The 16914-nt window shown below is 51.8% G+C and overlaps 1 protein-coding gene across 1 annotated transcript in view; it reads right to left on the reverse strand.

Moving 5' to 3' along the window:
* skic2 (SKI2 subunit of superkiller complex) overlaps positions 1–16914 on the reverse strand; it is a 94919-nt gene that overhangs the window by 27502 nt on the left and 50503 nt on the right. The window contains exons 17-20 of the mRNA XM_072475533.1: positions 16276–16386; positions 12704–12815; positions 5227–5345; positions 4574–4711 (exon numbers count right to left, since the gene is read on the reverse strand). Of these exons, the coding sequence (XP_072331634.1) occupies positions 4574–4711; positions 5227–5345; positions 12704–12815; positions 16276–16386 (480 nt within the window). The remainder of the gene's footprint in view (positions 1–4573; positions 4712–5226; positions 5346–12703; positions 12816–16275; positions 16387–16914) is intronic.

Consider the following 16914-nt stretch of genomic DNA (forward strand, 5'->3'; position numbering starts at 1 on the left):
ATGGGGAAGGTCATGCCTCATCAACAATTGAGTTTTTTGAAGAGGTGAGAAAGAAAATTGATGAGGGAAGTCTGTGGATGTAGTTTATGTGGACTTCAGTAAGGCGTTTGACAAGGTCCCACATGGCAGAATGGTACAAAAACTAAAATCACATGGGATTCGGGCTGGGCTGGCTAGATGGATACAGAACTGGCTTGAATATAGAAGACAGAGAGTAGCGGTGGAAGGGTGTTTTTCAGAATGGAGATCTGAAGCTGGTGGCGTTCCGCAGGGATCAGTGCTGGGACCTCTGCTGTTTGTAGTAGAGATAAATGTGGGTGGTCCGATTAGTAAGTTTGCGGACGACACAAAGATTGGCGGAGTTGCTGATAGTGCCGAGGATGCAGCAGGATATAGATAGATTGGAGACTTGGGCACAGAAATGGCAGATGGAGTTTAATCTGGACAAATGCGAAGTGATGCATTTTGGAGGATCAAATCTAGGTATGGATTATGCTGTAAAGGGCAGAGCCTTAGGAACATTAACATACAGAGGGATCTGGGCGGGCAGTTCCATAATTCCTGAAAAGTGGCAACAGAGGTGGTCAAGGTGAATAGGAAGGCATATAGCATGCTTGCATTCATCAACCGGGGCATTGAGTACAAGAGTTGGGAAATCATGTTGCAGCTACATAAAACCTTGGTTAGGCCGCATTTGTGTATTGCATGCAGTTCTGGTTACCACATTATCAGAAGGATGTGGAAGCTTTGGAGAGAGTGCAAAGAAGGTTCACCAGGATGTTGCCTAGTTTCCAGGATGTTGGCTCGGAGGAGAAGTTGAATAACCTAGGATTGTTTTCACTGGAAAGACGGAAGCTGAGGGGAGACCTGATAGAGGTCTACTAAATTATGAGAGGCATAGACAGGGTGGATAGTCAGAAGCTTTTTCCAAGGGTGGACGTGTCAATTACATGAAGGCACAGGTTCAAAGTGAGAGAGGGAATGCTTAAGGGAGATGCGCGGGCTAAGTGTTTCACACAGAACATAGAAAATACAGCACAGAACAGGCCCTTCGGCCCACGATGTTGTGCCGAACCTTTGTCCTAGATTAATCATAGATTATCATTGAATTTACAGTGCAGAAGGAGGCCATTCGGCCCCTTGAGTCTGCACCAGCTCTTGGAAAGAGCACCCTACCCAAACTCAACACCTCCACCCAACACCAAGGGCAATTTGGACATTAAGGGCAATTTATCATTGGCCAATTCACCTAACCCGCACATCTTTGGACTGTGGGAGGAAACCGGAGCACCCGGAGGAAACCCACGCAGACACGGGGAGGACGTGCAGACTCCGCACAGAGAATGGTGGGTGCCTGGAACGTGCTGCCAGAGGATGTGGTGGAAGCAGGCACATTAGCAACATTTAAGGGGCATCTGGATGGGTACATGAAAAGGGAGGAAATAGAGGAATACGGACAGAGTAAAGGGAGAAGGTATTTAAGTAAGGGCATCATGATCGGCACAGGCTTGGAGGGCTGAAGGGCCTGTCCCTGTGCTGTACTTTTCTTTGTTCTTAAAACACAAGCTTGTAACAAGGATAGAACTTATTAAATGCAGCATCTTATCTAATCTTCTGCATGCCTCAGAAACTCGGGCCTGAATTTTGCTTTTTCCCCGCTGTCTGCATTTGTTGGCAGTGGGTCAGTGTGAAATTCACTGGATGTGTTTCCGGCTGGATTCCTGCCCACCATGACTTCTTTGCAATTTTACGTTGGGGTGGGACAGGCCTTGCCCAATTGAGGTATGGAGGAAGCCCAAAAATAATCGGCTTCAGGCCTCGGGTGGGAAGTGGTGGAGACGCGGGCCCCTCCAACAGAAGCTGCCTTTTAACTTCAAGCTCCCACCCCCTCATCCCTTAAGGTCCAGTAACTGCAGGCCCTCCTTCTGCTACCACCCTCCCTGTGTCTCCCCTGACACCTCAATCCTCCATTTCCCCAGATCTTCCAACCCTCCCTCTGCTGAGAACCCCCAGAATTTTTTTTTTCTTCAAATTTAGAGTACCCAATTCATTTTTTCCAAAAAAGGGGCAATTTAGTGTGGCCAATCCACCTACCCTGCACATCTTTGGGCTGTGGGGGCAAAACCCGCGCAGACACGGGGAGAATGTGAAAATTCCACATGGACAGTGACTCAGAGCCGGGATCGAACCTGGGACCTCGGCGCTGTGAGGCAGCAGGGCTAACCCACTGCGTCACCTGCTGAGACCCCCCCAGAACTTACCTTGTCCTGGACTCCTGGGACTTAGGCGCTGAGGACATTTGCAGTACCAGTCCTGTCCATTGCAGCTTGTGGCACTGTAGGGACTGGAGAGTCGCTGGTCAAACTGATTACCTGGCAGGTCTCGGAGGTGGGACTCTCTTGAGTGATGGGCAGAAGTCCTATCTGCTGCTAACTGATGCTTGTTGGGAGTGTGAAATGGCTGCAGGGCAGGTAGTGTCGGCAGGATATGTTCCCTGCTGACTCTTCAGATGGCGGGGAGGGAGAGAGAGACAGAAAGCACAAAACTGTAGAAAGCCTCACATCGGTCAGAGGGAAAATGTTAGACGCCTTCACTAAAGATGTTACAGAAGGGCGCTTGGAAAAATTCAATTCAATCAAGCGGAGTCAACATGGTTTAGCAAAAGGGAAACCATGCTTACCCAATATTCTTTGAAGGAGTCACATGTGCTGCGGATAAAATGGAACCGATGGAATTACTGCATTTAGATTCCCAGAAGGCATTTGATAAGTTGCCACATCAAAGAACAGAGTTGGCATAAATGGGTCGCCCCCATTCGATCCTGAGTGATGAGCAGAGGGAGCAGTGCTGGGGCCTCAACTTGCTACAATTTATATCAATGACTACGATGAAGGGACTGAAGGTATGGTTGCTAAATTTGCTGATGGCACAAAAATAGATCGGAAAGTAGATTTGGAAGAGGACGTAAGAAGGTTATAGAGTGACATAAGGTTAAGTGAGGTGGATGGGGTAAAATGTGTATGAATGTAATTTTGGCAAGAATAGAAAAGAAATGTCTTATCGTAATGGCGAGACTGCAGAGCTGAGATGCAGAGGGATCTGGGCGTTCCAGTGCCTGAGTCACAAAAGACTGGTACGCAGATACAGCAAATAATCGGGAAAGCCAATAGAATGATATCATTTATTGAGAGGGGAATTGATTACAAAAGTAGGACAGTTAAGCTTTACACAGGATATTGGTGAGGCCACATCTGGAGTATCGGGTAGAGTGTTGGTCTCCTTATTTAAGGAAAGATGTAAATCTGTTAGAAGCAGTTCAGAGACGCTTTACCAGACCAACACCAGGAATGGGCTGGCTGTCTTATGAGGAAAGGTTAAGAGGGACCACTGGAGTTTAGAAGAGTAAGAGGCGACTTGATCGAAACCTTTACCGGATGTCTATTGAGAAGGTGGATGTGCAAAGGGTGTGTCCTCTTGTCGGAGAATCTATAATTAAGGGGTACTGTTTAAAAATAATGATGTAGAGATGCCGACGTTGGACTGGGGTGAGCACAATAAGAAGTCTTACACCAGGTTAAAGTCCAACAGGTTTGTTTGGAAAAACTCGAGTGACTCACCTGATGAAGGAGCGACGCTCCGAAAGCTAGTGTTTCCAAATAAACCTGTTGGACTTTAACCTGGTGTTGTCAGACGTCTTACTGTTTAAAAAGAAGGGGTGGCTCATTGAAGACAAGAGCCGAGGAGAATTCTTTTCTCTGTTGGTTGAGAGTCTCTGGAGCTCTTCCTCAAAAGGCAGTGGAAGCAGTCTTTGAATATTTTGAAGGCAGAGCTGGCCAGATTCCTGATTAACAAAGGGGTGGGAGCAACGTGGGGTGGAAGTTACAATCAGATCAGCCATGATTTTATTGAATGGCTGAGCAGGCTAGTAGGGCCGAATGGCCTTAGACCCCTACTCCTTACAAAACACCCATCACCCTAAAACCCCAGCCTTGGGCAACAAATCAAGATCTGTGTGGGGGAAAAAAAGCTTTTGAAATGTGGATGCCAAGGCGTGTGTTTAAAATTCAATATAGAGACCGTAAGACCAATGAAGTAGTGCCTGAGATTGCAAGAGCGTAACAAACTCTGAAAAGGGTAATCTAGGAATGAAAAAGTCTGCATTTTGGTCATTTGATTAGCGCTTGAAAAGCTGGAAACATCCTTTCTAGCGGGCAAGGTGGAGGGCAGCAAAAAGAAGGGTCGACCTCGCTGTAGTGGGATGATGCACATCACAAAGCTGTTGCAAATGAGCGATAATGGATGTGTGAGGATGGCGTTAAGACAGACAAGCGGGGCACACCACGACAGCGGATCTCCTGGTACCAGTGGCTACCAGCAGGACATGGAGGAAGAGGCAATATCCTCACCTGCTTGAAGAACAGCCAGTCAAGCAGACTTACATTTTTATATTTCTGACAGCGAAGCATGCGCGCAAGATGATATAAATGAACACAATTCTAAAGGTTCTTCATGTAAATACTTTGAAGTCACTAAAAGCCCCTTAAAGATGGTGTGTGACAATTAGTGCTTGTACCTTGACATCCTTCCGAGTGTGGAACTCGGAGAAACTGCGCTTCATCATGTCCTCTACCCGGAGTGCCTCCACCCGCAGCAGGTTGAGGATCATGGTGTAGGTGAGGCGGAACTGAGACTGTAACTGTGTGGGTTTACCCTGCAAAACAAAATCCACACAAAGAGGGATGAATTTCCACCCGTGCACCACAGCTTCCCGGGAAATGAAAATCGCTTATTGTCACAAGCAGGCTTCAAATGAAGTTACTGTGACAAGCCCCTAGTCACCACATTCCGGCGCCTGTTCGGGGAGGCTGGTACGGGAATTGAACCGTGCTGCTGGCCTGCCTTGGTCTGCTATCAAAGCCAGCGATTTAGCCCTGTGCTAAACCAGCCCCGAGAAAGTGATCTGGGGAATGAAAGAGAACGTGCGCGAGAGAGAGAAAGAGGGATGAATTTCACCCGTGCACCACAGCTTCCTGGGATAATAGAAAGCGATCTCTAGGGAATGTGCCACAGGACCTGCCGCCGAGAATTGCTTCCAAAGTGCCGTTACACAGGGTAACGGGCCAGCCAGCCTGCAAGCAAGATCCTGCAATGGAGGCGACGGGCCGACTGACTGGACAAATTGTTCAATTTCTTGCCTCGCCCGAGCTGACATTTTGCATTTCTTACCAACATCATCTTGTGGAGGTCAGCCATCTCGTGAACCCCGGCCTTACACAAGATAATGACCATCCCAGTCGTGTCCAGACCTCTCCTCCCCGCTCTGCCCGCCATCTGAATGTATTCACCTGCATCGGGTACAAAGACGTCACAGGCAGAGGGTTAAAAAGGGGTTAAAACGGTCAGGATGGGTTGTGAGGGCTGGGTTTGGATTCACTTATTTTTTAACCTATGGGATGTTGAACATTTGTGGGCAAGGCCCAACATTAATTGACTGTCCCAGACAACCCGGAGAAAGTGATGCCGTGCCACCTTCCTCAACATAACTGGGATGTTTGCTCAGCCATTTCAGAGGGCAGTTTTTAAAAAAATATATGTTTATTAAAGTTTTTTAACACAATTTTTCTCCCTTACAAACAATAACCCCCCCTCTTCCCCCCCCCCCCCCCCGGTAACGAAAAAACGAGAAATCGCGCAGAGCAAGATATATACATGGCAAAATGATATATTTACACAGTTTTGTACACTGGCCCTCTCCCGTACGTGCCAGTTTCCCCAACCCTTCATGTTATCTCTTGCTCATCCACCCTCCCAGGCAGTCCCCCCTTTCTCCCCCCCCCTCCCCTCCCTCCCAGGACGCCCCCCCCCCTCAAGGTTGCTGCTGCTGCTGACCAACCTTCCTCTAATTTGAAGCCTGCGAGATAGTCTAGGAACGGTTGCCACCGCCTGTAGAACCCCTGCGCAGACCCTCTCAAGGCGAACTCAATCCTCTCCAACTTTATGAACCCAGCCATATCATGTATCCAGGCCTCCAGGCTGGGGGGCTTCGCCTCCTTCCACATTAGCAAGATCCTTCGCCTGGCTACTAGGGACACAAAGGCCAGAATGCCGGCCTCTTTCGCCTCCTGCACTCCCGGTTCGTCCACTACTCCAAATATTGCTAGCCCCCAGCCTGGCTTGACCCGGACTTTCACCACCTGAGATATTGCTCCCACCACTCCCCTCCAGAACCCCTCCAGTGCCTGGCATGACCAAAACATGTGGACATGGTTCGCCGGGCTCCCTGAGCACCTTCCACATCTGTCCTCTACCCCAAAGAATCTACTCAACCTCGCCCCCGTCAAGTGCGCTCTGTGAACCACCTTAAATTGTATCAGGCTGAGCCTGGCACACGAGGAGGAGGAATTAACCCTACCCAGGGCGTCAGCCCACAAACCTTCCTCGATCTCCTCCCCCAGCTCCTCCTCCCATTTACCCTTCAACTCTTCTACTAGCACTTCCCCCTCTTCTTTCATCTCTTGGTGTATTTCCGACACCTTGCCCTCCCCGACCCATACCCCCGAGATCACCCTATCTTGAACTTCTTGTGCCGGGAGCAACGGGAATTCCCTCACCTGTCGCCTCACAAAAGCCCTCACCTGCATACATCTAAAGGCATTTCCCGGGAGTAACTCAAACTTCTCCTCCAGTGCCCCTAGGCTTGCAAACGTCCCGTCGATGAACAGGTCCCCCATTCTTCCAATCCCCGCCCGATGCCAGCTCTGTCCATCCTCCCCGGGACAAACTGGTGGTTACCCCTGATCGGGGACCACACCTGGCCACTCCACTGGCCCCAGATCCTTAGCGTTGCCGCCACCACCGGGCCCGTGGTATATTTTGTCGGCGAGAGCGGCAGCGGTGCCGTCACCAACGCCCCCAGGCTCGTTCCTTTACAGGACGCCATCTCCATCCTCTTCCATGCCGCCCCCTCTCCCTCCATTACCCACTTGCGGATCATCGCCACATTTGCTGCCCAGTAGTAGCTCCCCAGGTTTGGCAGCGCCAACCCTCCTCGGTCCCTACTGCGTTCCAGGAACCCTCTCCTTACTCTCGGGGTCTTATTCGCCCACACAAACCCCATAATACTCCTACCTACTCTCTTAAAAAAGGCCTTAGTGACCACGATGGGAAGGCACTGAAACACAAACAGAAACCTCGGAAGGACCACCATTTTGACCGACTGCACTCTACCCGCTAGCGAGAGCGGTAACATGTCCCATCTTTTTAAATCCTCTTCCATTTGCTCCACCAGCCTCGTCAGATTCAGTTTATGTAGGGCCCCCCAACTCCTGGCTATCTTGATCCCCAGATACCAAAATCTCCCCTCCGCCCTCCTCAGCGGTAGGTCCCCTATCCCTCTTTCTTGGTCCCCTGCCTGTAATACAAAGAGCTCACTCTTCCCTACATTGAGCTTATAGTCCAAAAACTCCCCAAACTCCCTTAAGAGTCTGCATGACCTCCACCATCCCCTCCATTGGATCCGCCACGTACAGCAACAGGTCATCCGCATATAGCGACACCCGATGCTCTTCTCTCCCTCGGACCACCCCCCTCCATTTATTAGAGTCCCTCAATGACATGGCCAATGGTTCAATCGCCAATGCGAACAGGGGGCACCCCTGCCTCGTCCCTCGGTACAGTCGAAAGTACTCCGACCTCCGCCGGTTCGTCACTACACTCGCCATCGGGGCTCTGTAAAGGAGCTTAACCCAACTGATAAACCCTCCCCCGAACCCCAACCTACGCAGCACCTCCCAGAGGTACTCCCACTCTACTCGGTCAAAGGCCTTCTCCGCGTCCATAGCTGCCACTATCTCCGCCTCTCCCTCCTCCGATGGCATCAGCATCACGTTTAAGAGCCGCCGCACGTTAGTGTTTAATTGCCTGCCCTTTACGAATCCCATCTGGTCCTCGTGGATTACCCCCGGGACACAGTCCTCGATCCTCGTGGCCAGCACTTTTGCCAGGAACTTTGAATCCACATTGAGGAGCGAGATCGGCCTGTACAATCCACATTGCAGTGGGTCCTTGTCCCGCTTTAGGATCAAAGAAATTGTCGCTTCCGACATTGTCGGGGGCAGGGTCCCCTCCTCTCTTGCCTCATTAAAGGTCCTCACCAGTAGCAGGGCCAACAGGTCTACGTACTTCCTGTAGAACTCCACCGGGAATCCGTCCGGTCCCGGGGCCTTCCCCGCCTGCATACTCCCCAAACCCTTGCTCAGCTCCTCCAACCCAATTGGTGCCCCCAAACCAGCCACCTCTTGCTCCTCCACCCTCGGGAATCTCAGTTGATCTAGGAATCATCTCATCCCCTCTTCCCCCGCTGGGGGCTGGGATCTGTACAGCTCTTCATAAAAGGCCTTAAATACCTTGTTTATTTTCGTCGCACTCCGAACCGTGGTCCCCTTCCATCTTTGACTCCCCCTACTTCCCTCGCTGCCATCCTCTTACGGAGCTGGTGTGCCAGCATCCGACTCGCCTTTTCCCCATACTCGTAGGTCGCCCCCTGCGCTTTCCTCCACTGTGCCTCCGCCTTCCCTGTGGTCAACAGGTCAAACTCCGTCTGGAGCCGTCGTCTTTCCCCAAGTAATCTTTCCTCCGGGGCCTCTGCGTATCTCCTGTCCACTCTCAAAATCTCTCCCACTAACCTCTCCCTTTCCATACCCTCTGTCTTCTCCCTATGAGCCCTAATGGAGATTAGCTCTCCCCTGATCACCGCCTTCAACGCCTCCCATACCACCCCCACCCGCACCTCCCCGTTGTCGTTGGCCTCCAAGTACCTTTCGATACACCCCCTCACCTTCCCACACACCACCTCGTCCGCAAGCAGTCCCACATCCAGCCGCCACAACGGGCGTTGGTCCCTCTCCTCTCCCAGCTCCAGTTCCACCCAGTGCAGGGCATGGTCCGAAACGGCTATGGCCGAATACTCAGTCCCCTCCACCCTCGGGATGAGCGCCCTACCCAGAACAAAGAAATCTATCCAGGAGTAGGCTTTGTGTACATGGGAGAAGAAAGAAAATTCCCTGGCCTGCGGCCTTGCAAACCGCCATGGGTCCACTCCCCCCATCTGATCCATAAACCCCATAAGTACCTTGGCCGCCGCCGGCCTCTTTCCAGTCCTTGATTTGGAGCGGTCCAGTGCTGGATCCAACACTGTATTGAAGTCCCCTCCCATGATCAGGCCTCCTATCTCCAGGTCCGAATGCGCCCCAACATGCGCTTCATGAATCCTGCATCATCCCAGTTCAGGGCGTATACATTTACCAACACCACCCACGTCCCTTGCAGCCTACCACTCACCATCACGTATCTCCCTCCATTATCCACTACGATAGTCTTGCCTCAAATGACACCCACTTTCCCACCAATATTGCCACCCCCCCTCTACTCTTCACGTCCAGTCCCGAGTGGAATACCTGTCCTACCCATCCCCTTCTTAACCTAACCTGGTCCGCCACCTTCAGGTGTGTCTCTTGGAGCATGACCATGTCTGCCTTCAGTCCCTTTAAGTGCGCGAACACTCGAGCCCTCTTCACCGGCCCATTTAGGTCCCTCACATTCCACGTTATCAGCCGGATTGGAGGGGCTCTCGCTCTTTCTCCTCCCCCCCCCCCCCCCCCCCCCCCGCCCGGCCGACTAGCCATCTCCTTTTCTGGGCCAGTCCCGTGTCCACGCCACCCTCACCCTCCAGTCCCCCAGACGGGGGACCCCCGTCCCGAACAACTCTTCTGTGTCCCATTCCCTTTCGGCCAGTGCAGCAGCAACCCTTTTTCCGCCCCTTCCCCCCCCCCCTCCCCTCTCCCCCGCTAGACCCCTGTCTAGCTTTTTTGCTCCCCCCATGTCATTCCCGTAAGTCAGCTGACGCCTGCTGACCCTGGCTTCCCCGGCCGTCCCAGTGACCTCCCCGCGTGGGAGTCTCCCAATCAATATGCATTCCTTTGTTCCCCTTCCCGCCTTTCTTCCCGCACGCAGGGAAAACCCCCCGCGCTTTCCAAAGCACCCTCCGCCCCCTCTGGCGCAGCTCCTGTCGCGGCCTTGTCTCTCTCCCCCAGCCCATGTAACATTTCCTGCGCGTGATTAACCCCCTATATACAACAACCATCACACATCAAACTCCAAAACATCCCCCCCCACCCTCAGTTAGAGTCCAACTTTTCGGCTTGTACAAAGGTCCACGCCTCGTCAGGCGTTTCGAAGTAATAGTGTTGGCCCTTGTATGTGACCCACAGTTGCGCTGGCTGCAGCATTCCGAATTTCACTTCTTTCCGGTACAACGCCGCTTTGGCCCGGTTGAAACCCGCTCTCCGCTTTGCAACCTCCGTGCTCCAGTCTGGGTATATTCGGATCTCTGCATTGTCCCACTTACTGCTCCGCTCCTTCTTGGCCCATCTCAGGACCCACTCTCTGTCCGTGAACCGGTGGAACCTCACCACCATCGCCCTTGGTGGCTCATTTGCCTGGGGCTTCCTCGCCAGCACCCGATGTGCCCCGTCCAACTCCAGCAGCCTCGAAGGGGCCTTCGTGCCCATCATCGCCTCGAGCATCGTGCTCGCATATGCCCCGGCATCGGCCCCCTCCACTCCCTCAGGGAGACCCAGGATCTGCAGATTCTTTCTCGACCTGTTCTCCAGGTCTTCGAGTCTTCCCGCCCACCTCTCGTGTAGCGCCTCGTTCTGCTCCACTCTCACCGCCAGGCCCACGAGCCCATCCTCGTTCTGACTGACTCTTTTCTGTACCTCCTGGATCTTAACTTTGTGGGTCTTCTGGGTGATCCCGAGTCCTTTAATTGCCGAAAGCATAGGCGCCAACATCTCCTTGCGCATCTCCTCGCGCTGCTCCTCGAAGCAGCGCTTGATGAACTCCTGCAGCTCCCCTTTGTCCCTGGCCGCCGCCATTTTGTTTTCTTTCCCTCGCTTCTCCCGTTGCTCCAGTGCCGCTCCTTTGGCCGTTGCACCTCTGGTCCGTTTCATAGAAGTTGGAGGGGGACCTCTCTCTTCCCTTCCCCACGGGCTGCGTCAAAAAAAAGTTCCGTTGGGGCTCCTCGAGCGAGCCCGAAAGTCCGTGGTAGCGTGAGCTGCCAATCGTGCGGCTTAGCTCCGCATAGCCGCAACCGGAAGTCATTTCAGGGGAGTTAAAAGTCAAGCACACTGCTGTTTCTGTCGAGCTACATTTAAGCCAGATCGGGTATGAATTTAGAATGCACTAAGAGAGCGGTGGAGGCACATTCAATAGGGAATTGGATTACCAAAAGTGTGCCACAGGGAAAGGTGATAGAGTGTGCCTACCTGAGTCTATCTCGCAGAGCAAGCACGGACAGGATGGGCAGAATGGCTTCCTTTTGTGTACTTACAGGGTTACGGACCAAAAGCAAACTGGGAATGTGGTGCCAAGTTCTTTCCAAGTGCTAGCACAGATGAAATCGGCCAAACAACCTCCTTTTGTGCTGTAAGTTTCAATGATTCTATGCAGCACGTGGATAGGAATGGATAGTGTATCGGTGTTGGGAAGCTGAAAACCCATACAGTTGTTTTTAAAAATAATTCATTGGACTTGAGAAAGTTATGGTGAGCTGTCTTTTGGACCCTTGCCGTCCATGTGGTGTAGATACATCCACAGTGCTGTTAGGGTGGGAGTTTCAGAGTCTTAACCCAGCGACAATGAACGAACGGCGACATAGGGAGTGATTGTACGTCACGCTGCACCCGAGAAGCAGAGCAGCGTGGCCGACAGAAGCCAGGAGACCCCGCTCCTGCCAGCTACCTGGCTTGCACCGCTTTGCGAAATCTAACTCGATCTCGCGAGACATTGCGATGTAAATCCCGCCCAGTGGAAATCTGCTTATTACAGCGAGAAAGCTCGTCTCACTGTGATATGCTTGTTCCCGAGGAACCCGAGGCGTTTGGATTTATCTCTTTCTCCTCGGAGATCCCGGGAGAGCGCTGTTCGGTACTGGCCTCCACAAATGGGGATCAGATGGAACGGCACTCGTAGCGGTTTCCCAGGAGGTCGGAGGCCCCCAGCTGCATGCCCTTTGGGCAGGGTGGCACTTCTGGTGCCAACCAGACATACTGGCACTGCCGTGTGTGGGCGAGTGTGTGTGTGTATGTGTGCGTGTAACAGACAGCAGGATTCTCTGCAGCCCCGCGCCAAAAGCGCGAGGACGGAGAATCGATGTTTGTGCGGGAATCGTGCCCGGTGCCATTCCCGCGCTTCTCCGGTCTTCGGAGAATCGCTCACGCATTGACAGAGGCCGCCACAGCGATTCTCCGGGCAAAACTGGCCAAGTTCCCGGTGGCGGCTGCAGACTCAGTCCACGGCCGTCCTGGTGAGTTGGGGGGGGGCATGATCGGGTTATATATATGTAGTTGCGCGGAGCCGATTGTTGAGATCTTCTTTCCTCGCCCAGGTCCACCGGCTGAGTCCTCCATCGTCTGCGGCCGTGCCGTGCACATGCGCGGACTCGGAACCGGAAGTGCGTGGCCCGCATCCGCAGCGGACTCTGCGAGAAGCACTCCGGGACCCTGCCAGCCTCCTGCAGGTAGGTGAACAGCTGCTAATATTTTTAAAGAATCTCCAGAGTAAAACGCCAGTGTTTTTACGACGGCCTGGGGACATAGCCCCATTTTTGGAGAATCCAGCCCCGGGTGTTTAAAGTGCACATCACCTGGAGTTAGATCTCGGAAGTTTGTCCCGTCGTGTTTGCGGATCGTGTCGAACACCACTGTCCTGGCTGGCATGTTCACCCCCATCGCAAACGTCTCTGTTGCAAAGAGAATCTGTACCAGAGGAGAAAAAACACACAGCTCTGGTTAACACTGAGGCACGCTGAATGCTAGTAACCTATCCATACAACGTCATAGCAGCTTGGTTCAGCCAGTGACAACAATGCCACCTTTGACTGAGTATGGCATCAAGGAGCCCCATCAAAACTGGAGTCCAAGGGAACCAGGGGGAAATCTCTCTGCTATTGGAATCATACCTGGCACAAAGGAAGGTGGTTATGGTTGCTGGATGTCAATCATCTCAGATCCAGGACAGCAGGAGTTCCTCAGAGGATGGCCTAGGCCCAACCATCTTCAGCTGCTTCATCAATGGCCTCTCCAAGTCACTTTACGGGCAGCACGGTAGCACAAGTGGATAGCACTGTGGCTTCACAGCGCCAGGGTCCCAGGTTCGATTCCCCGCTGGGTCACTGTCTGTGCGGAGTCTGCACGTTCTCCCCGTGTCTGCATGGGTTTCCTCCGGGTGCTCCGGTTTCCTCCCACAGTCCAAAGACGTGCAGGTTAGGTGGATTGGCCATGCTAAATTGCCCTTAGTGACCAAAGAAGTTAGGAGAGTTTATTGGGTTGCGGGGATAGGGTGGAAGTGAGGGCTTAAGTGGGTCGGTGCAGACTTGATGGGTCGAATGGCCTCCTTCTGCACTATGTTCTATAACAATCTATAACTATAACTCACCACCCTGACTTGAAAATATATCGCCGTTCCTTCACCGTCGCAGGCGCAGCATCCGGGAACTCCCTCCCTAACAGCATAGTGGGTGTACCTACACCTCAGGGACTGCAGCGGTTCAAGAAAGCAGCTCATTACCCTGTTCTCAAGGGCAATTAGGGACGGGCAATAAATGCTGGTCTAGCCAGCGAAGACCACATCCCTTGAATCAATAACAAAAAGGTCATACTGCTGTCTGAGCAGAAGTCGCATTGTAAATAATACATAATAGTGCAACATCGACGAAAGACATTCAGCCAATCGAGTCTATACCAGCTCTTTTGAAAACAATTCAGTCAGTCCCACTTTCCAGATCATTGCAATTCTTCATCTGTATTGATCCAATTTCCTTCGGAACCGGTTTCCACCACCCTCTCGGTTAGCACGGTCCAAATCCTAAAAACTCATTGTTTAAAAGAGTTTAAAAGTCCTTTCCTTGCTTGTGGTTCATTGGACAATCATCTTAAATCTGTGCCCTTTGATGATCGAGCTTCAGTCACTCATTTACTCTGTCTAAACCCTTGGTGATTTTTAACACCTCGATCTATTCTCTAAAATGTCTTTGCTCAAAACAAAACAAGCTCAGCTTCCCCAAAGTCTTTGCACCCCAGTTGGATACAGTACTCCATTGAATAATATACATTAATGATCTGGAAGAAGGCACTGTTGCTAAGTTTGCAGAAGGCGGGCTGCAGAAGGACTTGGACAGGCTAGGAGAGTGGGAATTGAAGTGGCAGGTGGAATACTATGTGGAAAAGTGTGAGGTTATGCATTTTGGATGGAGGAATGGAAGCGTAGACTATTTTCTAAATAGTCTCATTTCTATACACCATTTTCAAAATGGGGAAATGCTTAGGAAATCAGAAGCACAAAGAGGCTTGGGAGTCCTTGTTCACGATTCTCTTTAGGTTAAAGTGCAGGCTCAGTCGGCAGTTAGGAAGGCAAATGCAATGTTAGCATTCACGTCAAGAGAGCTAGAATATAAGACCAGGGATGTACTTCTGAGGCTCTGGTCAGACCCCATTTGGAGCATTGTGAGCAGTTTCAGGCCCCGTATCTAAGGAAGGATGTGCTGACCTTGGAAAGGGTCCAGAACAGGTTCACAAGAATGATCCCTGGAATGAAGAGCTTGTCGTATGAGGAACGGTTGAGGACTCTGGGACTGTACTCGTTGGAGTTTAGAAGGATGAGGAGGGAATCTTATTGAAACTTACAGGATACTGCGAGGCCTGGATAGAGTGGACGTGGAGGATGTTTCCACTCGTAGGAAAAACTAGAACCAGAGGACACCATCTCAGACTAAAGGGACGATCCTTTAAAACAAAGAGGAGGAGGAATTTCTTCAGCCAGAGGCTGGGGAATCTGTGGAACTTTTTGCCCCAGAAGCTGTGGAGGCCAAATCACTGAGTGTCTTTAAGACAGAGATAGGTAGGTTCTTGATTAATAAGGGGATCAGGGGTTATGGGGAGAAGGTAGGAGAATGGGGATGAGAAAAATTGAATTGGGGAAGCAGACTCGATGGGCCGAGTGGCCTAAGTCTGTTCCTATGGTCTAAGGCTGGACGGGGGTTTCAGTCAAGTTTAATCATTAGTCAGTGGCCAGCAGGAAGGTGGAGTGAGTGCCCCCCAACTTTATATTGAACAGTACAGAACATGCAGCTCAAACAGCCCATTCGGTCCAGCTAGTCTAAATGGTGTCTGCAGCACCCATCCTAGTGGTCCTTACCCACTTCTCCCTATACCCACTTGTGCGCTTCGGGCCACCCCTTACCAAAAGGGCAATTTTCACTGCTTCAACCACATTCCCACCACTCTCCAGTGAGCAGCACAGTGGTTAGCACTGTTGCCTCACAGCTCCAGGGCCTTGTGTTCAATTCCGGTATCGGGTGACTGTGTGGAGTTTGCCCTTTCTCCCCGTGTCTGCGCGGGTTTCCTCCGGGTGCTCAGTTTCCTCCCACAGTCCAAAGATGTGCAGTGTAGGTGGATTGGCCGTGCTAAATTGCCACTTAGTATTCAAAAGATGGGGTTACAGGGACCAGATGGGGGCGAGAGCCTGGGTGAGACCGCTGTTTCCAAGAGTCGTTGCAGATCCGATGGGCTGAATGGCCTCCTTCTGCACTGTAGCGATTCTGTTATTCTATTCTATGATTCAATGAAAGACGTTTCTCTTCAATCCCCGGACTGGATTTTTCATTGACTACTTTATGCCTCGGCCCCCTTGTTCCAGTCTTGACCACAAGAGGGAGCATGCTCCCCGTCTCCACCCGATCAAATTTGGAAAACTCTGCATCCTCCGAGACCTCCAGTTCGTGGATGAAAGAGTCCCAGTCTTTCGATTGGCGTACGCTCACGACTGAGGGGACATCGTCTCAGCAATCTCCCACGAGCTTCCATATCCTTTTTGTATTGCGGAGGCCAGGACTGAGCACAATGCTCCAAGTACAGGCCAAACAAGGCTGTGTACAAATGTAACCTCCTCTCTCTGCTTTAGAAATCAACCCTCCAGAAATGAAAGCTGGTACTTAATTTTCACTCTTTGAGGACTAATTAGCTTGCAGAGGTACAGGGGGATTTATCGACCATTAATCGCAGATCGCTCTGTCCCACAACCACCCTCTTAAGGTGTGGGCTATCCAGCGATGGCCATGGAAGGAAAAGAAGGTTACAACAATTCTAATCTTACCACCAAATGAATGTCAGGGGTCAGAAAGTAGAGCAAAGCGACTATCCACACATGGTGAAATCTTACCTTCACGAGGCCCCTGGTAAAAAGCATCTCGACAACCTCCTTCAGGATTGGAAGGATCCCACTGTGATGAACACCAATCCCCCGTTTCAGCAGCCCAACCATCTGAAGAACCTATCCAACTCAATCAGAAACACCTTATAAACAGGACAGCCATCCGCGGGGGCGCTTCAATCCCAATACACGTCAGTGCCAATATATTCTGTTAGTACCCCCCCCCCGATAAACACACCAAACCCCATCTCACTGTCTGTAACCCCCCCCCCCCCGATAAACACAGCAAACCCCATCTCACTGTCTGTAACCCCCGCCCCCGATAAACACACCAAACCCCATCTCACTGTCTGTAACCCCCCACCCCCCCCCCCCCCGATAAACACAGCAAACCCCATCTCACTGTCTGTAACCCCCGCCCCCGATAAACACACCAAACCCCATCTCACTGTCTGTGACCCCCCCCCCCCCGATAAACACACCAAACCCCATCTCACTGTCTGTAACCCCCCCCCCCCCCCCCGCGGTAAACACAGCAAACCCCATCTCACTTTCTGTGACCCCCCACCCCCGCGGTAAACACAGCAAACCCCATCTCACTGTCTGTAACCCCCCCCCCGCGGTAAACACACCAAACCCCATCTCACT

This window comes from Scyliorhinus torazame, chromosome 14 (assembly GCF_047496885.1).
Source record: "Scyliorhinus torazame isolate Kashiwa2021f chromosome 14, sScyTor2.1, whole genome shotgun sequence".
Taxonomy (NCBI): domain Eukaryota; kingdom Metazoa; phylum Chordata; class Chondrichthyes; order Carcharhiniformes; family Scyliorhinidae; genus Scyliorhinus; species Scyliorhinus torazame.